Source organism: Gouania willdenowi, unplaced genomic scaffold (assembly GCF_900634775.1).
Source record: "Gouania willdenowi unplaced genomic scaffold, fGouWil2.1 scaffold_54_arrow_ctg1, whole genome shotgun sequence".
Classification (NCBI taxonomy): domain Eukaryota; kingdom Metazoa; phylum Chordata; class Actinopteri; order Blenniiformes; family Gobiesocidae; genus Gouania; species Gouania willdenowi.
In genome coordinates this window covers 276,613-298,078 of record NW_021145218.1, presented here as the reverse complement: position 1 = coordinate 298,078, position 21,466 = coordinate 276,613, and the positions used below count along the sequence as shown (strand labels likewise).

At 40.1% G+C, this 21,466-nt stretch overlaps 1 protein-coding gene across 5 annotated transcripts; it reads right to left on the bottom strand.

The window, feature by feature from the left end:
• Nucleotides 1-2,525: 2,525 nt before the first annotated feature.
• LOC114460602 (serine/arginine repetitive matrix protein 1-like) lies at nt 2,526-17,391 on the bottom strand. 5 transcript variants are annotated; one of them, XR_003673685.1, is made up of 2 exons: nt 17,259-17,390; nt 2,526-3,211 (listed from the first exon to the last, which is right to left on the bottom strand). XR_003673685.1 is itself a non-coding variant. In XM_028442511.1 (2 exons), the coding sequence occupies exons 1-2, from the start codon at nt 17,284-17,286 to the stop codon at nt 2,540-2,542; spliced, it is 708 nt and encodes a 235-aa protein (XP_028298312.1). In that variant the 5' UTR covers nt 17,287-17,391; the 3' UTR covers nt 2,526-2,539. The 5 variants fall into 5 exon arrangements, 3 of the variants coding, with proteins under 3 accessions (XP_028298312.1, XP_028298313.1, XP_028298311.1); XR_003673686.1 differs by lacking the exon at nt 17,259-17,390 and adding an exon at nt 3,319-3,560 and having other exon boundaries at nt 2,526-3,236; XM_028442511.1 differs by having other exon boundaries at nt 2,526-3,219; nt 17,259-17,391.
• Between the last annotated feature and the right edge of the window lie 4,075 nt (nt 17,392-21,466).

Below are 21,466 nucleotides of genomic sequence, written 5' to 3'. Positions count from 1 at the left end.
AACAGAAATGTACAAAAATATACAAAAAGGCTCCAAAAACACACAAAATGTCTCAAAATAAATATTTATACACAAAATGACAACTGAAATGCACAAAGCTACACCAAAAAAGATACAAAAACACACAAAATAACTCCAGAATCACACTACCACGGCAACAAAAAACTATAATTACAAAAAAAATGCACAAAAAGACAATAGATACAACAATACACATGACTCCATACATTACAGAAAAATACACCAAACAAAAAAAATATAAAAATGAGTAAAAAAAAAAACAAACACATTTATCATGTTCATGCTGAATAGAATTAAACAGGTAAATCTCACTCACACTATTTTACTTTGCACCTGCAAATAAACCCCTTTATAACACTACACAGTAACAGAGTATGTACACCTCTTTGTACATCCAACCTTCATAACACATACTCATTTGGACATTAATGACAACACTACTTAAGCTCCTCCCACTATATGAATGCATACTTCCGACGGGGACTACACTAGTTCATTTAATTGCAAAAAAAAAAAATTAAAAAAACATGCATTGCTGATTTAAAAAGATTGCACTACAGGTAGTGTTGACCTTAGACAGCATGTGCAGACAAGGCAAAAAAAAAACAACTGTGCCAGGAATGTCTGGCCCACAAACCATAGCCTTCCAACATTATGGCCCACAGCAAGATGTAGTTGAATAGCCCTGCACTACATACTACACACCAGTGTGCTGTCTACTCACACACTCAATAAGGCTAACTGAGTTCATAAGTATTTAATTATGAATTATATATTTTTTTTATTTCAAAGCATTGTTTTCCTTTGTTTCTATCTCTTCTTTTTGTCAGTGACACTTTCTCACTTTTATACTTTATTTAGATTAACATCATATTTCCAACTGCACACAGGTGTCATTTATTTTTCATTGTCAATGATTATAAATTTTCCTCATTGTGGGATTAATTATTTTATAGCTTATAGTCTGTACTGTACAGACTTTATTGAGTTTAAAGCCCTCTTCCACCAAAAAAAATAATGTTTTTATTGGTGGTTTATACTGAGATAAATAAAACTGTTGTGAAATGTTTATTCATATTGTGTTATTTTGTGCATATGTACATTTTACTGTCAATACATTAATGAACAGTTGTGTGATGTGGTGTTTTCCCACAAATGAGGACACAAGTCACTTTTATTTCATAGTTATAGTTTTTATTTCATAAATCTATAAAAGTAACTCTGTAAACAACAGGTAAAGTGTGATCTGATCATATTTGATAGTCTGCTGATTTATTTCATTGTTCCTAATAAACTATTGCCTAACTTTAACTTTACCTTTTAACTTTACGCTTTGTTTAAACAAACTGTAATAGATGAGGTGTTTTATTCACATATGAAACATGTATGTTTTATCATTTCTATCATTTGTTGAACTCTTTAGAAATCAACCTGCTGTGCATGTGATTGGTGCACATTTATCTCTACATCAGCAACTTCTGATTGTTCTTCAGATCAGTTTTACATAAAAATATCAAAACATGTCAGGTCTGTGACACAACAACAGATTGATCACTTAAAAGTTATTTTTTTCAATTTAGTTCACTTTAGCTTTCACAGTCATGACAAATCTCTAAACATAAACAAAATAAGCAAATTGATATAATATTTACAGTATGTTGGTCTCACTGGAGCTAAACTTCAGAATCTGAAGAGAAAAAAACACATTTCACACATTTCCTGAACCAGGGATACAGAAACGCATAGATCACAGGGTTAAGCAGAGAATTGAAGAAAAACAGGCAAATAACAAAAATGTAAGATGATAGACTTTTCTCTCCAAACCCTGATGTAAGTGAAACAAGGTAAAATGGAGTTAAACACATTAGAAACACAACAACCACTACACCCAGAGCTCTAGCAGCTTTCAGCTCTGACCTGTTAACCTTCAGTGAACTCTGAAGTGTCACCACTGTAACATGAGAGCGCATGGCCTGGGCCTGAGACACAGCCACCATAAACACTCTCACATACAGGACCACTATGATGCTGACTGGAATGAAGAATGTGAAAATTAACTTCACCAATTGTGTTTGTGTGATTAATGTACATTAGTTTCCTCTGAAACAATATCATGCCCCTGTAAAAAATCCCTTTTAATAATGATAAACAGTTTTAACTTCAAAATAACAAATATAATGTAATTTTCTAGAAACAACATACTCAGCATTTATTAAAAACACTCAGTGCTGAGATCTGATTCTTATTCTCATACATTATATCAATAATCCTTTCATAGGAGTGCTGTAAACATAGTAGAAGAATCAGTGAAGCTGAACACCTGTGACTCATTCTCCATTTATTCGGATTCTATTTATTTTCACATTAATTTTAAACCTTTTTACTGGGATCCATAATTAGGGCCCGAGCACAACAGTGCGTAGGACCCTATTGTGATGCACCTCGTTTTTATTATTATTAATATTCTTCTTCTTACTAAAACGTTATCACATTTTTGAGGACCTACACACATTAAAAATCACAGAGTGCTGGGTGGGTTCATAAATTTAGGCCCGTCAGGTGGGAGCTCGGCCCCTCTGTTGATGGCTGGACCAACGTGTAGGGCACAATTACATTGGGGTGGTGTGGTCAAGCGTGTTGGGGCGATGGGCTTTTGCGGGGCATTCGGGGTCATTGCTGGGTTTACCCGGGGTATGTGGAGGTGTCTCTCCTCTTCGGGTGTGGTTGGGTGCCTGGCTCGTCTCCTGGTGGTCTTTGGGACGGTCTCCGCGGTATATGAGCCCTGGGCGGCCTGGCGCACCAGTGTGGGGAGTGGGTGCGCTTGGGAGATGCAGGTGTCTGTACCAGGGTTGCATGGCTCTTCGGGATGATTTTTTTTGCTGGGAGGTGGTGCTTGCTGTTCTGGTGGGTGGTTTGCGCTTTCAATTGCTGTCTCGTTGTCTGCCGGCAGATGATTGGCTCCGGTCACCCTTGGCTGGGGGCTGCTGCACAACGCCAAGTATGTGCCGTTGGTGTGACTCCTTCTCGTGGCAGCGGCTGTTGGTCGCGCACCGGCGGGGGGGGCGTCGCCCCGTGGCTCATGTTGTTCGGCAGGTGGCGGAGGCTGGGCTGCTGTCCTTCTGCCGCCTGGGGGGAGGGCTCTGGGGGGCCTTGTCCTTGGGGGTTTCCAGTGCCGGGGTGCCCTCAGGGTCTGGTGGGCTCAAAAAAAAAATAATCTGGATAAAATAACCCACACTATTCCTGTTCCTTTAATTTTAGAGGGGTTATTTATCATCAGAACGACTAGTTCAAACCTACTTGAAAATACAAATGCTGAGGGACCCAAGATGTTCCCCCTCATACAAGTTAAAATATGAGGGTGACCTTTCATCAATCTTTCCATCTACTTCAGAACAAGTTCACATGGTACCAGAACTTGTTCACCTGTTACCAAAAATAGTTCACATGGTACCAGAACTAGTTCACATGGTACCAGAACTAGTTCACATGGTATCAGAACAAGTCCATCAGGTACTTGAACTAGTCCATCAGGTACTTGAACTAGTCTACCAGGTACCTGAACTAGTCCACCAGGTACCAGAACTAGTACACCAGGTACCTGAACTAGTTCACATGGTATCAGAACTAGTCCACCAGGTACCTGAACTAGTCCACCAGGTACCAGAACTAGTTCACATGGTACCAGAACTGTCGACCAGGTACCACGACTAGTCCACCACGTACCAGAACTAGTTCACATGGTAAGAGAACTAGTCCACCAAGTACCCGGTGTAGTTCACATGGTACCAGAACTAGTCCACCAGGTACCAGAACAAGTTCACATGGTACCAGAACTAGTCCACCAGGTACCAGAACTAGTTCACATGGTACCAGAAATTGTTCACCTGGTAACAGAACTAGTCCATCAGGTACTTGAACTAGTCCACCAGGTACCAGAACAAGTTCACATGGTACCAGAACAAGTCCACCAGGTACCAGAACAAGGTCACATGGTTCCAGAACTAGTCCACCAGGTACCAGAACTAGTTCACATGGTACCAGAACTAGTTCACCAGGTCCCAGAACTAGTTCACATGGTACCAGAACTAGTCCATCAGGTACTTGAACTAGTCCACCAGGTACCAGAACTAGTCCACCAGGTACCAGAACAAGTTCACATGGTACCAGAACTTGTTCACCTGTTACCAGAAATAGTTCACATGGTACCAGAACTAGTCCATCAGGTACTTGAACTAGTCCACCAGGTACCAGAACTAGTTCACATGGTACCAGAACTAGTCCACCAGGTACCAGAACAAGTTCACATGATACCAGAACTAGTTCACCAGGTACCAGAACTAGTTCACATTTTATCAGAACTAGTCCATCAGGTACTTGAACTAGTCTACCAGGTACCTGAACTAGTTCACATGGTACCTGAACTAGTCCATCAGGTACCAGAACAAGTTCACATGGTACCTGAACTAGTCCATCAGGTACCTGAACTAGTCCACCAGGTACCAGGACTAGTCTACCAGGTACCAGAACAAGTTTACATGGTACCAGAGCTAGTCCACCAAGTACTAGAACTAGTTCACATGGTACCAGAACTACTCCACCAGGTACCTGAACTAGTATACCAGGTACCAGAACTAGTTCACATGGTACCAGAACTAGTCCACCAAGTACCAAAACTAGTTCACATGGTACCAGAACTACTCCACCAGGAACCTGAACTAGTCCACGAGGTACTTCAACCAGTCCACCAGGTACCAGGACTTGTCTACCAGGTGCCAGAACTAGTTCACATGGTACCAGAACTAGTTCAACATGTACCTGAACTAGTCCACCAGGTATTAGAACTAGTTCACATGGTACCAGAACTCGTCCACCAGGTACCTGAACTAGTCCGCCAGGTACCTGGACTAGTTCACATGGTACGTGAACTAGTCCACCAGGTACCAAAACTAGTCCACCAGGTACCAGAACTAGTTCACTTGGTACCAGAACTAGTCCACCAGGTACCTGAACTAGTTAACATGTTACGTGAACTAGTCCACCAGCTTCCAGAACTAGTTCACATGGTACCAGAACTAGTCCACCAGGTACCAGAACTAGTTCATCAGGTAATTGTACTGGTCCACCAGGTACCTGAACTAGTTCACATGTTACCTGAACTAGTCCACCAGGTACCTGAGCTAGTCCACCAGGTACCAGAACTAGTTCATATGGTACCAGAATTAGTCCAACAGGTACCTGAACATGTCCACCAGGTACCAGAACTAGTCCACCAGGTACCTGAACTAGTCCACCAGGTACCTGTGCTAGCCCACCAGGTACCTGAACTAGTCCACTAGGTACCTGAACTAGTCCACTAGGAACCAGAACTAGTTCACATGGTTCCAGAAGTAGTCCATCAGGTACTTGTACTAGTCCACCCGGTACCTGAACTAGTTCACATGTTACCAGAACTAGTCCACTAGGTACCTGAGCGAGTCCACCAGGTACCAGAACTAGCCCACCAGGTACCTGAACTAGTTCACAAGGTACCTGAACTAGTCCACTAGGAACCAGAACTAGTTCACATGGTACCAGAACTAGTCCACCAGGTACTTGAACTAATTCACAAGGTACCAGAACTAGTCTACCAGGAACCAGAACTAGTCCACCAGTTACCAGAACAAGTTCACATGGTACCAAAACTAGTCCACCAGGTACCAGAACTAGTTCACCTGTTACCAGAACTAGCTTACATGGTACCAGAACTAGTCCATCAGGTACTTGAACTAGTCCTCCAGGCACCAGAACTAGTCCACCAGGTACCAGCACTAGTTCACATGGTACCAGAACTAGTTCACCAGGTACCAGCACTAGTTCACATGGTACCAGAACTAGTTCACCAGGTACCAGCACTAGTTCACATGGTACCAGAACTAGTCCATCAGGTACTTGTACTAGTCCACCAGGTACCTGAACTAGTTCACATGTTACCTGAACTAGTCCACCAGGTACCTGAACTAGTCCACCAGGTACCAGAACTAGTTCACATGGTACTAGAACTAGTCCACCAGGTACCTGAACTAGTTCACATGTTACCTGAACTAGTCCACCAGGTACCTGAACTAGTCCACCAGGTACCAGAACAAGTTCACATGGTACCAGAACTAGTCCAACAGGTACCGGAACTAGTCCACCAGGTACAAGAACTAGTTCACATGGTACCAGAACTAGTCCACCAGGTACCTGAACTAGTCCACCAGGTACCAGAACTAGTTCACATGGTACCAGAACTGTCGGCCAGGTACCAGGACTAGTCCACCACGTGCCTGAACTAGTTCACATGGTACCTAAACTAGTCCACCAGGTACCAGAACAAGTTCACATGGTACCAGAACTAGTCCACCAGGTACTATGACTAGTCCACCAGGTACCAGAACTAGTTTACATGGTACCTGAACTAGTCCACCAGGTACCAGAAATAGTTCACATGGTACCTGAACTAGTCCACCAGGTACCTGAACTAGTCCACATGGTATCTTAACTAGTCCATCAGGTACTTGAACTAGTTAACATGTTACCTGAACTAGTCCACCAGGTACTAGAAACTAGTACACCAGGTACCAGAACTAGTACACCAGGTACCTGAACTTGTCCACCAGGTACCAAAACTAGTCCACCAGGTACCTGAACTAGTCCACCAGGTACCAGAACTAGTTCACATGGTACTAGAACTAGTCCACCAGGTACCTGAACTAGTTCACATGTTACCTGAACTAGTCCACCAGGTACCTGAACTAGTCCACCAGGTACCAGAACAAGTTCACATGGTACCAGAACTAGTCCAACAGGTACCGGAACTAGTCCACCAGGTACAAGAACTAGTTCACATGGTACCAGAACTAGTTCACATGGTACCAGAACTGTCGGCCAGGTACCAGGACAAGTCCACCACGTGCCTGAACTAGTTCACATGGTACCTAAACTAGTCCACCAGGTACCAGAACAAGTTCACATGGTACCAGAACTAGTCCACCAGGTACTATGACTAGTCCACCAGGTACCAGAACTAGTTCACATGGTACCTGAACTAGACCATCAGGTACCAGAAATAGTTCACATGGTACCTGAACTAGTCCACCAGGTACCTGAACTAGTCCACATGGTATCTTAACTAGTCCATCAGGTACTTGAACTAGTTAACATGTTACCTGAACTAGTCCACCAGGTACTAGAAACTAGTACACCAGGTACCAGAACTAGTACACCAGGTACCTGAACTTGTCCACCAGGTACCAAAACTAGTCTACCAGGTACCTGAACTAGTCCACCAGGTACCTGAACTAGTTCACATGGTACCAGAACTAGTCCACCAGGTACCAGAACTAGTTCACATGGTACCAGAACCGTCGACCAGGTACCAGGACTAGTCCACCACGTACCAGAACTAGTTCACATGGTAATAGAACTAGTCCACCAGTTACCAGGTGTAGTTCACATGGTTCCAGAACTAGTCCACAAGGTACCAGAACTAGTCCACCAAGTACCAGAACAAGTTCATATGGTACCAGGACTAGTCTACCAGGTACCTGAACTAGTCCACCAGGTTCCTCGAACTAGTCCACCAGGTACCAGGACTTGTCTACCAGGTGCCAGAACTAGTTCACATTATACCAGAACTAGTTCAACATGTACCTGAACTAGTCCACCAGGTATTAGAACTAGTTCACATGGTACCAGAACTAGTTCACATGGTACGTGAACTAGTCCACCAGGTACCAAAACTAGTCCACCAGGTACCAGAACTAGTTCACTTGGTACCAGAACTAGTCCACCAGGTACCTGAACTAGTTAACATGTTAAGTGAACTAGTCCACCAGCTTCCAGAACTAGTTCACATGGTACCAGAACTAGTCCACCAGAGACCAGGACTAGTCCACCACATACCAGAACTAGTTCACATGGTAAGAGAACTAGTCCACCAGGTACCAGGTGTAGTTCACATGGTACCAGAACTCGTCCACCAGGTACCAGAACTAGTCCACCAGATACCAGAACTAGTTCACCAGGTATCAGAACTAGTCCACCAGGTACCAGAACAAGTTCATATGGTACCAGAACTAGTCCACCAGGTACCTGAACGAGTCCACAGGTACCAGGAATAGTTGACATGATACCAGAACTAGTTCACCAGGTACCAGGACTAGTCCACCAGGTACCAGAACTAGTTCACATGGTACCTGAACTAGTTCACATGGTACCTGAACTAGTCCACCAGGTACCAGAACTAATTCACATGGTACCAGAACTAGTCCACCAGGGACCAGAACTAGTTCACATGGTACCAGAACTAGTCCACCAGGTACCAGAACTAGTTCACATGGTACCAGAACTAGTCCACATGATACCAGAACTAGTCTACCAGGTACCAGAACTAGTTCACATGGTATCAGAACTAGTCCATCAGGTACCAGAACTAGTCCACCAGGTACCAGAACAAGTTCACATGATACCAGAACTAGTCCACCAGGTAACAGAACTAGTTCACATGGTACCTGAACTAGTCCACCAGGTACCTGAACTAGTCCACCAGGTACCAGGACTAGTTTACCAGGTACCAGAACTAGTTCACATGGTACCAGAACTAGTCCACCAAGTACCAAAACAAGTTCACATGGTACCAGAACTTGTTCACCTGTTACCAGAAATAGTTCACATGGTACCAGAACTAGTCCATCAGGTACTTGAACTAGTCCACCAGGTACCAGAACTAGTTCACATGGTACCAGAACTAGTCCACCAGGTACCAGAACAAGTTCACATGATACCAGAACTAGTTCACCAGGTACCAGAACTAGTTCACATGGTACCAGAACTAGTTCACCAGGTACCAGAACTAGTTCACATTTTATCAGAACTACTCCATCAGGTACTTGAACTAGTCCATCAGGTACTTGAACTAGTCCACCAGGTACCAGAACAAGTTCACATGGTACCTGAACTAGTCCACAAGGTACCAGGACTGGTCTACCAGGCACCAGAACAAGTTCACATGGTACCAGAGCTAGTCCACCAAGTACTAGAACTAGTTCACATGGTACCAGAACTACTCCACCAGGTACCAGAACTAGTTCACATGGTACCAGAACTAGTCCACCAAGTACCAGAACTAGTTCACATTTTATCAGAACTAGTCCATCAGGTACTTGAACTAGTCTACCAGGTACCTGAACTAGTTCACATGGTACCAGAACTAGTCCACCAGGTACCAGAACAAGTTCACATGGTACCAGAACTAGTCCACCAGGTACCAGAACTAGTTCATCAGGTAATTGTACTGGTCCACCAGGTACCTGAACTAGTTCACATGTTACCTGAACTAGTCCACCAGGTACCTGAGCTAGTCCACCAGGTACCAGAACTAGTCCAACAGGTACCTGAACATGTCCACCAGGTACCAGAAATAGTCCACCAGGTACCTGAACTAGTCCACCAGGTACCTGTGCTAGCCCACCAGGTACCTCAACTAGTCCACTAGGAACCAGAACTAGTTCACATGGTTCCAGAAGTAGTCCATCAGGTACTTGTACTAGTCCACCAGGCACCTGAACTAGTTCACATGTTACCAGAACTAGTCCACTAAGTACCTGAGCGAGTCCACCAGGTACCAGAACTAGCCCACCAGGTACCTGAACTAGTTCACAAGGTACCTGAACTAGTCCACTAGGAACCAGAACTAGTTCACATGGTACCAGAACTAGTCCACCAGGTACTTGAACTAATTCACAAGGTACCAGAACTAGTCTACCAGGAACCAGAACTAGTCCACCAGTTACCAGAACAAGTTCACATGGTACCAAAACGAGTCCACCAGGTACCAGAACTAGTTCACCTGTTACCAGAACTAGCTTACATGGTACCAGAACTAGTCCATCAGGTACTTGAACTAGTCCACCAGGCACCAGAACTAGTCCACCAGGTACCAGAACTAGTTCACATGGTACCAGAACTAGTTCACCAGGTACCAGCACTAGTTCACATGGTACCAGAACTAGTTCACCAGGTACCAGCACTAGTTCACATGGTACCAGAACTAGTCCATCAGGTACTTGTACTAGTCCACCAGGTACCTGAACTAGTTCACATGGTACCTAAACTAGTCCACCAGGTACAAGGACTAGTCCACCAGGCACCAGAACTAGTTCACATGGTACCAGAACTAGTTCACCAGGTACCTGAACTAGGCCACCAGGAACCAGAACTAGTTCACATGGTACCTGAACTCGTCCACCAAGTACCTGAACTAGTCCACATGGTATCAGAACTAGTCCATCAGGTACTTGAACTAGTTCACATGTTACCTGAACTAGTCCACTAGGTACCAGAACTAGTTCACATGGTACCAGAACTAGTCCACCAGGTACAAGGACTAGTCTACCAGGTACCAGAACTAGTTCACATGGTACCAGAACTAGTCTACCAAGTACCAGAACTAGTTCACATGGTACCAGAACTACTCCACCAGGTACCTGAACTAGTCCACCAGGTACCAGGACTAGTCTACCAGGTACCAGAACTAGTTCACATGGTACCAGAACTAGTCCACCAAGTACCAAAACTAGTTCACATGGTACCAGAACTACTCCACCAGATACCTGAACTAGTCCACCAGGTACTTCAACCAGTCCACCAGGAACCAGGACTAGTCTACCAGGTGCCAGAACTAGTTCACATGGTACCTGAACTCATCCACCAGGTACCAGGACTAGTCTACCAGGTACCAGAACTAGTTCACATGGTACCAGCACTAGTCCACCAAGTACCAGAACGAGTTCACATGGTACCAGGACTAGTCTACCAGGTACCTGAACTAGTCCACCACGTACCTGAACTAGTCCACCAGGTTCCTCGAACTACTCCATTAGGTACCAGGACTTGTCTACCAGGTGCCAGAACTAGTTTACATGGTACCAGAACTAGTTAAACATGTACCTGAACTAGTCCACCAGGTACCAGAACTAGTTCACATGGTACCAGAACTCGTCCACCAGGTACGTGAACTAGTTCACCAGTTACCAGAACTAGTTCACATGGTACCAGAACTAGTCCACCAGGTACCAAGACTAGTCCACCACGTACCACAACTAGTTCACATGGTAAGAGAACTAGTCCACCAGGTACCAGGTGTAGTTCACATGGTACCAGAACTAGTCCACCAGGTACCAGAACTAGTCCACCAGGTACCAGAACTAGTCCACCAGGTACCAGAACAAGTTCACCAGGTACCTGAATGAGTCCACAGGTACCAGGAATAGTTGACATGGTACCAGGACTAGTCCACCAGGTACCAGGACTAGTCCACCAGGTAGCAGAACTAGTTCACATGGTACCTGAACTAGTCCACCAGGTACCAGAACTAGTTCACATGGTACCAGAACTAGTCCACCAGGTACCTGGACAGTCCACCAGGTACCAGGAGTAGTCTACCAGGTGCCAGAACTAGTTCACATGGTACTAGAACTAGTTCAACATGTACCTGAACTAGTCCACCAGGTACCAGAACTAGTCCACCAGGTACCTGAACTCGTTCACGTTCCCTGAACTAGTCCACCAGGTACCTGAACTAGTCCACCAGGTACCAGAACTAGTCCACCAGGTACCTGAACTAGTCCACCAGGTACCTGAACTAGTCCACATGTTACGTGAACTAGTTCACATGTTACGTGAACTAGTCCACCAGCTTCCAGAACTCGTTCACATGGTACCAGAACTCGTCAACCAGGTACCAGGACTAGTCCACCACGTACCAGAACTAGTTCACATGGTACCTGAACTAGTCCACCAGGTACAAGGACTAGTCCACCAGGTACCAGAACAAGTTCACATGGTACCAGAACTAGTCCACCAGGTACCAGAACTAGTCCACCAGGGACCAGAACTAGTTCACATGGTACCAGAACAAGTTCACATGGTACCAGAACAAGTTCACTAGGTAACTGAACTAGTCCACCAGGTACCAGAACTAGTCCACCAGGTACCATAACTAGTCCACCAGGTACCATAACTAGTCCACCAGGTACCATAACTAGTCCACCAGGTACCTGAACTAGTCCACCAGGTACCTGAACTAGTCCACTAGATATGAGTAAATAATATTTGCGTTGTAATATTTTAAATTTACTTGCAAATTCAGTGATATTCTTCAATATAGTGTGCAATTAATATTTGTGTATTTTTTGAGTATTATTTACTTACGTTATTCAGAAATATTCTTAAATTTGCAAGTAAATATACAATATTAAAATAACTAAAAAGAAGCATTATTTACCTACTTGATTTATGTATATAACACAATGAGTAAGTACATTTAAAATATTACAAAACATGCAGTGAATAATTAGGGGTATGAGTAACTAAATTCACAATAAATTAAAACAAACATAAAACAACAAAAACATAGGATGAAAAAACACAAAAATGACTTCAAAAATGCATGAAAGACCACACAAATACACAATATCAAAACAAAATACATAAAATTACAACAAAACAACAAAATATAGGACAACAAAAAAAACAAAAATGACTAAAAATATGACAACTAAATAACACAAAATTGTGGCAAAATGTCATTAAAAACATGCAAAATATGATGCTTTTTTAAGTAATATTAAAATAACGACAAAAATATTATTGCATACTACATTGAGGAATATCACAGAATTTGCAAGTAAATTTAAAATATTACAACTCAAATATTATTTACTTACATCAATCAAGAATATTCTAAAATTTGCAAGTAAAATTACAATAACACAATGCAAATATTTTTTACTTACTTTATTCAGGAATATCCTTAAATTTGCAAGTAAATCTACTATAATACAACGCAAATATTATTTACTAAATTTATTCAGAAATATCCTTAAAATTGCAAATAAATTTACAATAATACAATGCAAATATTATTTACTTACGTTATTCAGAAATATTATTAAATTTGCAAGTAAATATACAATATTAAAATAACTAAAAACAAGCATTATTTACCTACTTGATTTAAGTATATAACACAATAAGTAAGTATAAAATATTACAAAACATGCAGTGAATAATTAGGGGTGAGTAACTAAATTCACCATAAATTAAAACAAGCATAAAACAACAAAAACATAGGATGAAAAAACACAAAAATGACTTCAAAAAAGCATGAAAGACAATACAAATACACAATATCAAAACAAAATACATAAAATTACAACAAAACAACAAAATGTAGGACAACAAAAAAAAACTAAAATGACTAAAAAAATATGACAACAACTAAATAACACAAAATTGTGGCAAAATGTCATTAAAAACATGCAAAATGATACTTTTTTTAAAAAATAAATATTAAAGTAAAGACAAAAATACACAAATATTAATTGCATACTATATTGAGGAATATCACTGACTTTGCAACTAAATTTAAAATATTACAACGCAAATATTATTTACTTACATCAATCAAGAATATCCTTAAATTTGCAAGTAAAATTACAATAATACAACACAAATATTATTTACTCATGTTATTCAGAAACATCACTGAATTTGCTAGTAAAATTTCAATATTACAACACAAGTATTATTTACTTCATTCAGGAATTTTACAGAATTTGCAAAAAAAAAAATGCATTATTTCAACACAAGCACTATTTACTAACTTCATTTAGGAATATTTTTGAAACTGCAAGTAAATATACAATATTAAAATAACTAAAAACAAGCATTATTTACCTACTTGATTTAAGTATATAACACATTAAGTAAATACATTTAAAATATTACAAAACATGCAGTGAATAATTAGGGGTATGAGTAACTAAATTCACCATAAATGAAAACAAGCAGTATTTACTCACTTGTTGCAGGAATATCACTGAATGAGTCGTTAAAATGTAGAAAATGACAAGAAAGTCATTTTGGTCACAAACCTTGTTCACTGAGGACATCTACTGGTCAATCTTTACGGGGTGTTTTAAGGATATTAACACTAGCATGACCAGAGTGGTGTCATTTGACACCTATACCTTTAATGTCCAAGCTGGTGTCAGATGGCGGGTGTGAACAACTCAGCTTGTGACCATTGTTATGTTACTGAGGCCACTACTCCCCCCTCAGCTAGGGTGGGGGGTGGCTAGGTAGGTTTCAGGACACAAAGACCTTTTGTATTCTCCTTTGTGTTTCCCATACAGCAGCTACATAGAGGTTGCAACTTATATTTCAACTTTTGCAACAGAAAGTAGTAAGTAGTAATAGTGAGACGGCAACAGTTTGTTTGCATTCTTGGTGAAATTTATTTAATAGAGATTTTGTGAACATTTCTGGCACTGCCACACCTCCTTTATGCATTTGCCACATGCAAACTTGTCACAATACATACAACGCTTGGTGGCACAGTTTTTCCTGCAGCAACACTTCACCTGGCACAATGCCCTTTTCCCCACATCAGGTGTGGGTGGTTGTTGCTGAAGGTTTTGCTCATTCACCTCCTTGGCTGCCATATGAGACTGGGCAAGCTCATTTGCAAGCTCCAGCAAGAAGTCCACCCTTCTCTCCTTGACCCCAGTGCATGCCTGATAAAGCACATGTGCGTTCAGCGCTGCAATGTCAATCATGTTGTAAAACACAGCGACTGGCCAACGCCGTGTTCCTGAACGCACAGTGTACTTTCGAACCATCTGGTCCATGACGTCCACACCGCATTTCATGCTGTTGTAGTCGGTGACTGTGTTCGGCTTTTTTTTCCGAGTAGCCTCAGTCTCCACCACGCTGTGCACGCTACTGAGGAGGCAGACAGTCTTCTTTCGTTTGGGCACATAAACAGTCAGTGTGGCACCAGAGGTTGAAAACACTTGTGTGCTGAATTCCTCACGGGCCAAATTCTTTTTAGCTGAATCTGGAAGCTCCCGGCGAATCTTATTGACTGTGCCAAGGAGGGTGGTCTTCCGGCTGTGCAGTCGACGTGCTAGTGACAATGAAGTGAAAAAATTGTCGGTTGTAACAGTTCTTCCTTTGTCCATAAACGGTTCCATAAGCTTCATCACCACATTTTCAGACAATCTCTCCCCAGGTGGACGACTGGGGTCTTTGCCAAGATATGGGATGATTTTGCACACATACTTGGATTTAAGGTCACATGCCACACAGAACTTGATACCAAACTTGTCCGGCTTCATTGCAATGTATTGCAAGAAACAGCAGCGAGTCTTAGTTGGAAAAAGTTGCTCATCTATGGTGATGTGCCTGCCTGGGTTGTACGAAGTGATGCAGTTGGCAACAAAAGACCCCCAAACGTCAGAGATTGCAGCAAACCGGTCAGTCGCAACTCGTTCACCGCGTGTGTCCTTGTCGTCGAAGCGTAGATGCTGAATGATGTCCTTGAAACGGTTTCGAGCCATAATCCTGTTGATCAGGGGCGGTCCCAGTTTTGCTGACCATGCGTCATGCAGCGATGGAAGGCGGACAATCCCCCACAGAAGCAGGATTGCAATGAACGCCATTAGTTCAGGTATGGCAATGAACCAGTTCTCATGTTGTGTCTGGAGTGCATGCTGGACAGTCCACTCCTGAATGGTCCGAAGCATTTCCACAGTTATGAAGCAGAAGAAACTCTGTAAGCGACTCGTCACCTTTCTTCTGGCCAAAGCAGTTGGCTCTCCATCTGTGACGTGACCTTCAATTGGGCTGTGATGGAGAGGCCTTCCGACCTGTTCTTCACGCCACACTGTGCCGTCTTTTGCCGTCTCTGTCAGCCACTCGTGTGTCTCCAGGCGACCTCTCTTTTCTGAAGGTGGCGAATCCTCCTCATGTATAGGGTGATCATATTTTTGAGATGTGATTAATAAAACATTAAAAACACAACTGCCATAATCAGCAAACAAAAAAAAGGATGTTTAGAAAATTTTACCGGAAGAAATTTCAGAGTCAGAACTCAGCTGAAGGGATATTTCTTCTCCATCGGAGTCACAGGGGTTGGCGTCATTTAGGATCATCTCCAAAGCCTGCTGAGAGCTGTAAACTTTTGACATCCTTGCTTCTCAGTCGCCAGAGTCAGTGAAATATCTGCCCTGAGTTGGCTATTTTTTCACCTTGAGGTGATAAGCCTTTTCAAACTTTCACTATGGTTCAGTACTTCCGCATTGGGTCAAAGGTCAAGAGGGATAATGTCAGCATAACTGATGGTGTAAACAGAGATTGAGATTGTTTTTCCCTGTTGAAGCATTGATTCTTTGTGCATCTTGTGCACTTTCTTCAAATTTGTAAAATAATAGCTTAATAAAATAATTCATGGACCTGGTTAGTGAATGGTGGACCTCGTGAATTTACCTTTTTAAAGTGAGAACTCAAACAGTCCTTTTCACACTCGGAAATCTTGCTTTACCATAAATAGCAACAATACATTTCATTTATAAGCACAAAAACAATAAAGGTAAATAGTGAAAATACAGGAGTAGGAAACAGGAGCTTGGTTGCTTTATTACTGTTTTTCTTTTTCTAATTTTATTTATTGTGGTTTATTAATTGATCACAACACACATGGCTCATATTAATTTGGCCATTCTTATCCAATAATTCCATATAATGTTATTTGGATTAACAAACATCTACCTGGGAGAAACTGGTTTCTCAACACTGGCCATCATTTACACCAACCCCCAAAGTTTGTCACTGCCCAGCTGCACATTCCGATCGAAAGGCTTTATTTACATAAGAGAGGTGGCCCCACTGAGTTGCAAATGAGTGTCATTTGGCGGCCTCTGGGCAGGGCAACAGGAGTAAGAAAACCTTGGGCATGCTAGTGTTAAAGCTACTTTAGTCGTTTAGTGCTGTTATTACTACTGTAGTCTAGATTCTGCACCGCTTTCATCTCAGCCTGAGTTACCATGACTACCTGTCAAACATTGAGCTGTTCTGCAAAGCTGCATTTAATGACTAAATGTGTACACTGACACAAAAAGAGGTGCTTGTGTTCAAAAATAACTCATTAATAACTATAATAAAGACAACAATGTGCTTCTAAAAGCGTGGCGTAGTGTTTGATACATTTATAATGCACAGTAATGGCTACAAAAATAGGGAAATATATGTTTTACACGGTAAACACTGCTTTCAGTTCAATAAAGATAAACTAGCATCAACTACTGCACAAGACAAGACATAAAGACACTTTTAAATGATGCTACACGACCAGAACACGGTAAAAAAAAACTCACTGTGACACACAACGCTCACTGGGGACATCTGCTGGTCAAAATGTACGGTGACATTTACAGATAGAAACTCCAGGTTCTGAATCTCTACTAAAGTAAGTCTTCTGAGCAGACTGTCATCTTGTCTTTCATGTGCTCACACGTCACAGCTCGTGGCCGTTTGCGTTCTTCAAGACGTTACGTCATGACGTGTGTTATGCTGCGTTCAATGAACCTCGGAAACTGTCATTTCTGATCCAGGTGCAGCAGGTCAAAAAAAAAACAAAAAAACATGGCTGACCTGGACAGTATTTACCATAAAGGAAGAACTGTTTGTTTGTGTAATAAAAATATGATTTTACAGAATAGTAATTATTATATTGGTGCAATAAAGCATGACAAAGGCACACAAATAACAAAATAAAATAAAATGAAGTCATTTTAAAATGATTAAAAGAAAAAAACTTGAATCCGAGTTTAAAGAATTAAAATTCTTCATTACAATCATAGAGATTACAGTTAGATAATGAATTGATGACAAAAACGCATGAAAGACAACACAACAAGGCATTAAAAATGATTCACGTTGTAATAAGGCATTAAAACATGACAAAGGCACTGTGAAGTCCAAACCATCCAAAAAAGAATTAAAAATATTGACTTTCTTATTTTCTTTCTTTTAAAGAAAATCATTTTCTTTTGCTGGGCTGTCTAGTTGCGTGGGGCAGGGCCTTAAAAGGGCGGTGCACCATCAGGTCGGGTTGGATCAGCTGCGTAATGGGCAGAGGACATCACCTCAGAGCAGCAGGGCGCACAGCGCGAGCAGAGCCATCCAGCTGACATTAGAGTGCAGTGTATGAGAGAGGAGCAGAGACGGTATGTTAATCATTGGGTTAATGTACGTTAAGGATAAAATACTCTGGGTAGGCGTGAGTTTGACAGACAGGTCAGCGCGTGTTTGACAGGCAGGCGTGTACAATGCACTAACTGTGCAGCAGATGGAATGGTCTGATCAGTGAGACGTCATCCTTTCTTAGTAGAATATTTGATTTGAGTAGTGTTTAAGTTAATAAAAGAACTATTTGGTTAAATAACTAAAGTAAAATGATCAAAAGTAAGTCTTTAGTTAAAGATAAAGAAAAAGTTCCAGGTGATGTCATAAGTTGAAAATTATTATAGTTGGTTTAAAGTGATTGATATTAATACTTAACACTTAGTAAAATGTGTTTATAATTTAATTAATAAATTAACAATGAATAAATAAGTAAATACATTAAATAAATAAATAAATAAATAAATAAATGCAATTCAATTGAAAAAACAAGTGTTTCCAAGTTTAAATAAATTTCAAACTAAGGATTTATAATAACTATTTATAAATTAAGTACATTTTAGGTTTGATTTTTAGTTGTGTATTGGTTTATTAGGTGAGTATAATTTGAGCATACTGTTTAATATTACAAAAGCATTTAGTTTAAATCAGGAAAATGGATCAAATTAACTAAAAATAACAGTGCTGGTTAATTTAGATTTTTTTAATTTAAATGCAGATATAAAATCCCAGCATGAGAAAATTGTTAATTATGCTTTGATTGTAACTTTCCCTCTTCTTCCTTTGTCCAGGTTAACAACCTGTTTGACCTGCTGAACCAATGGACAGTTAAAATAAACTCTCAACCAAGCACAGAGTTGTTCTCAGCGTCCTCTGTCTTCCTCTCTGGTCCTTCAAGTTGGGCCGTGGTGTTACAAACACATACAGACTGGACAGACACACAAATAATAAAGTAAAATAAAATAGTCATTTTAAAATGATGAAAAAAAAAACTTAAATCCTAGTTTAAGGAATTAAAACTCTTCATTACAATCATAGGGATTACAATTAGATAATGAATTGATCCATTTAGATGAACTTTTCCACAGCATTGTATTTTTTATCACCATGACAACTGATGAATTACTGTTTTAAAAAATATAACAATTACAATCAGACACAGGAGATACTTTTACTTTCTGACCTTTTGTTAAACCATCAGGAAACATCCACTAATACACACAATGACATCACAAACGCACAAAAAGGAAAACAAAATGCATACAATTATGAGAAAAGACATAAAACAACAAAAACATAGGACAAAAAAAATAACTTCAAAAAAGCATGAAAGACAACACAAATACACAATATCTAAACAAAATACATAAAGTTACAGCAAAAATTAATTAAAATATGACAACTAAATAACACCAAATTGTAAATAAATAACGCAAATATTATTTACTGACTTTATTCAGAATTATCCTCAAATTTGCAAGTAAAATTACAATAATATAACGCAAGTATTACGATTATGGCATAAATATAATGGTAATTGTAATATTAAAAAATCTGTTGCTGTTGTATTTCTAATCAAATTGTAATTGTGTTCAGATAATTGACATTGTAATTGTCATGAAAATTCTACAAAAATTGTCAATTACAATTGAACGCAAAACTGGGGAACCATGTTACAGTTCTATGTACAGTTCTACACATCTGTAATTAACAATTATTCAAATATATTTAATATCACAAAAAATGTTGGTCACTGTAATTGTAAATTAATTGTAATTGAAAACGTAATTTTAACTGAAAAATGTAATTGAGCCCAACCCTGGATCAGGGGTTCTGAACTGGTCTCACCATGGGACCCACATATTACCACAGTCAGTTAGTTTTTCAAAAATAGCAGCTGAAAACACACATATATATATAGAACATTTTTAAATATAAATCTATATCATGTGCAACATACATTTCACAGAATGTCTGTCAAAAAAAGTTTCTTTCAAATTAAGAGACAAGTCAACATGAGAGACATTAGGTATTTATTTATTTATTTTTGACTAGCTGTCTGCGACCCAACCAGTACAGGTTCAAGACCCACTTTGAGTTCCGGACCCACCAGTTGAGAATAGCGGACGTAGATTATCCAGTGTTTACCAGTTATATAAATAAAGAGAATTTTCAAGCCTTTTTCTTTATCTACAAACCTTTTCAAAATAAAATAGTAACATGCTGACTTTGTGATAAATAGTAAATAACACCGTTTAAATAAATCCAGTGATGTTTGGTTGAACCTGAGGAATTATTTACATTTTATTTTTTATTGAAAGATATTTTAACTTATTTTGAAAAACAGGTGTTGCCGCTGGGTGGCGCTGCTTTATATACTTGGGTTGGACGGACACGCCTCCGTTTCTTCTTCTCCACTTTTCTCCAAGTTTGGAGCAAACATTCCTTTACACAGGTGGTCGTGATGACGTAGACAGCCTTCATCATCATCATCATCATCATCACTGTCCGTCTTACTCATACTCAGCTTCATTTCCCTCCATAATATTTCTTCTTCTAGTTTAACGGTAGTCATCATCCAGCTCTGTCCGTCCTCCATTTCACTGCTTTGTTCCTGACTCTAGCTGGTTGCCAGATACAACCGACGATTCTCCGCATGAAATATGTTGAATATCCACAGAAATGCCCCAAAAACCATCCGTTCATCATCTAAATAAAACATAAATATCACCTTTAACCTACGTTAAACTGTTTAATCACTAAGTTAGTTATTTTATAATCTCACAATCAGCGGGAAAATACTCAACCTGGCAACCACTCAACTGTTGCGGTGACGTCACAACCAACTTTTTTTTATAGACTTTATGACAAACCAGACAGAATAAATGTGTTTAATGGTGATTTAAGAGTGAATAAAGTAGTTACAGTCTGAAGGATTTGGTCTGTGGATGATTTCATGGATTTCAGAGATAATTTGTTGATTATAAATTAATTTATGATTAAATTATGATGGTTTGTTCTCTGAAACAACAGCAAAAAATCTAATTAATAAATATTTAATGAGCAGTGAAAGTAAAGTCACTGTAGATCACATTAAATCAACAGTTGCTTTTACTTTATTTGAAAAAAATGTTTATTAAAAAAGAGAATTAAATTATTTAAGCAGACATTGAACCATAATGTTTTTCTTCTTCCTTTGAAAAGAAATATATTTTAAAAGTTATTAACTCTGATTTTAGTGAAAATATTCGGAAAAAACGGTTTTAAAAAATTAATTCGGAAAACGGATTTCAATTTTTTAAAAATCGGAAAAAGAATTAAAAAACAATAATAATTCGGAAAACGGCTAAAAAAAAAAAAATTATTTGGAAAACTGATTTATTTTTTTTTACTGACTACA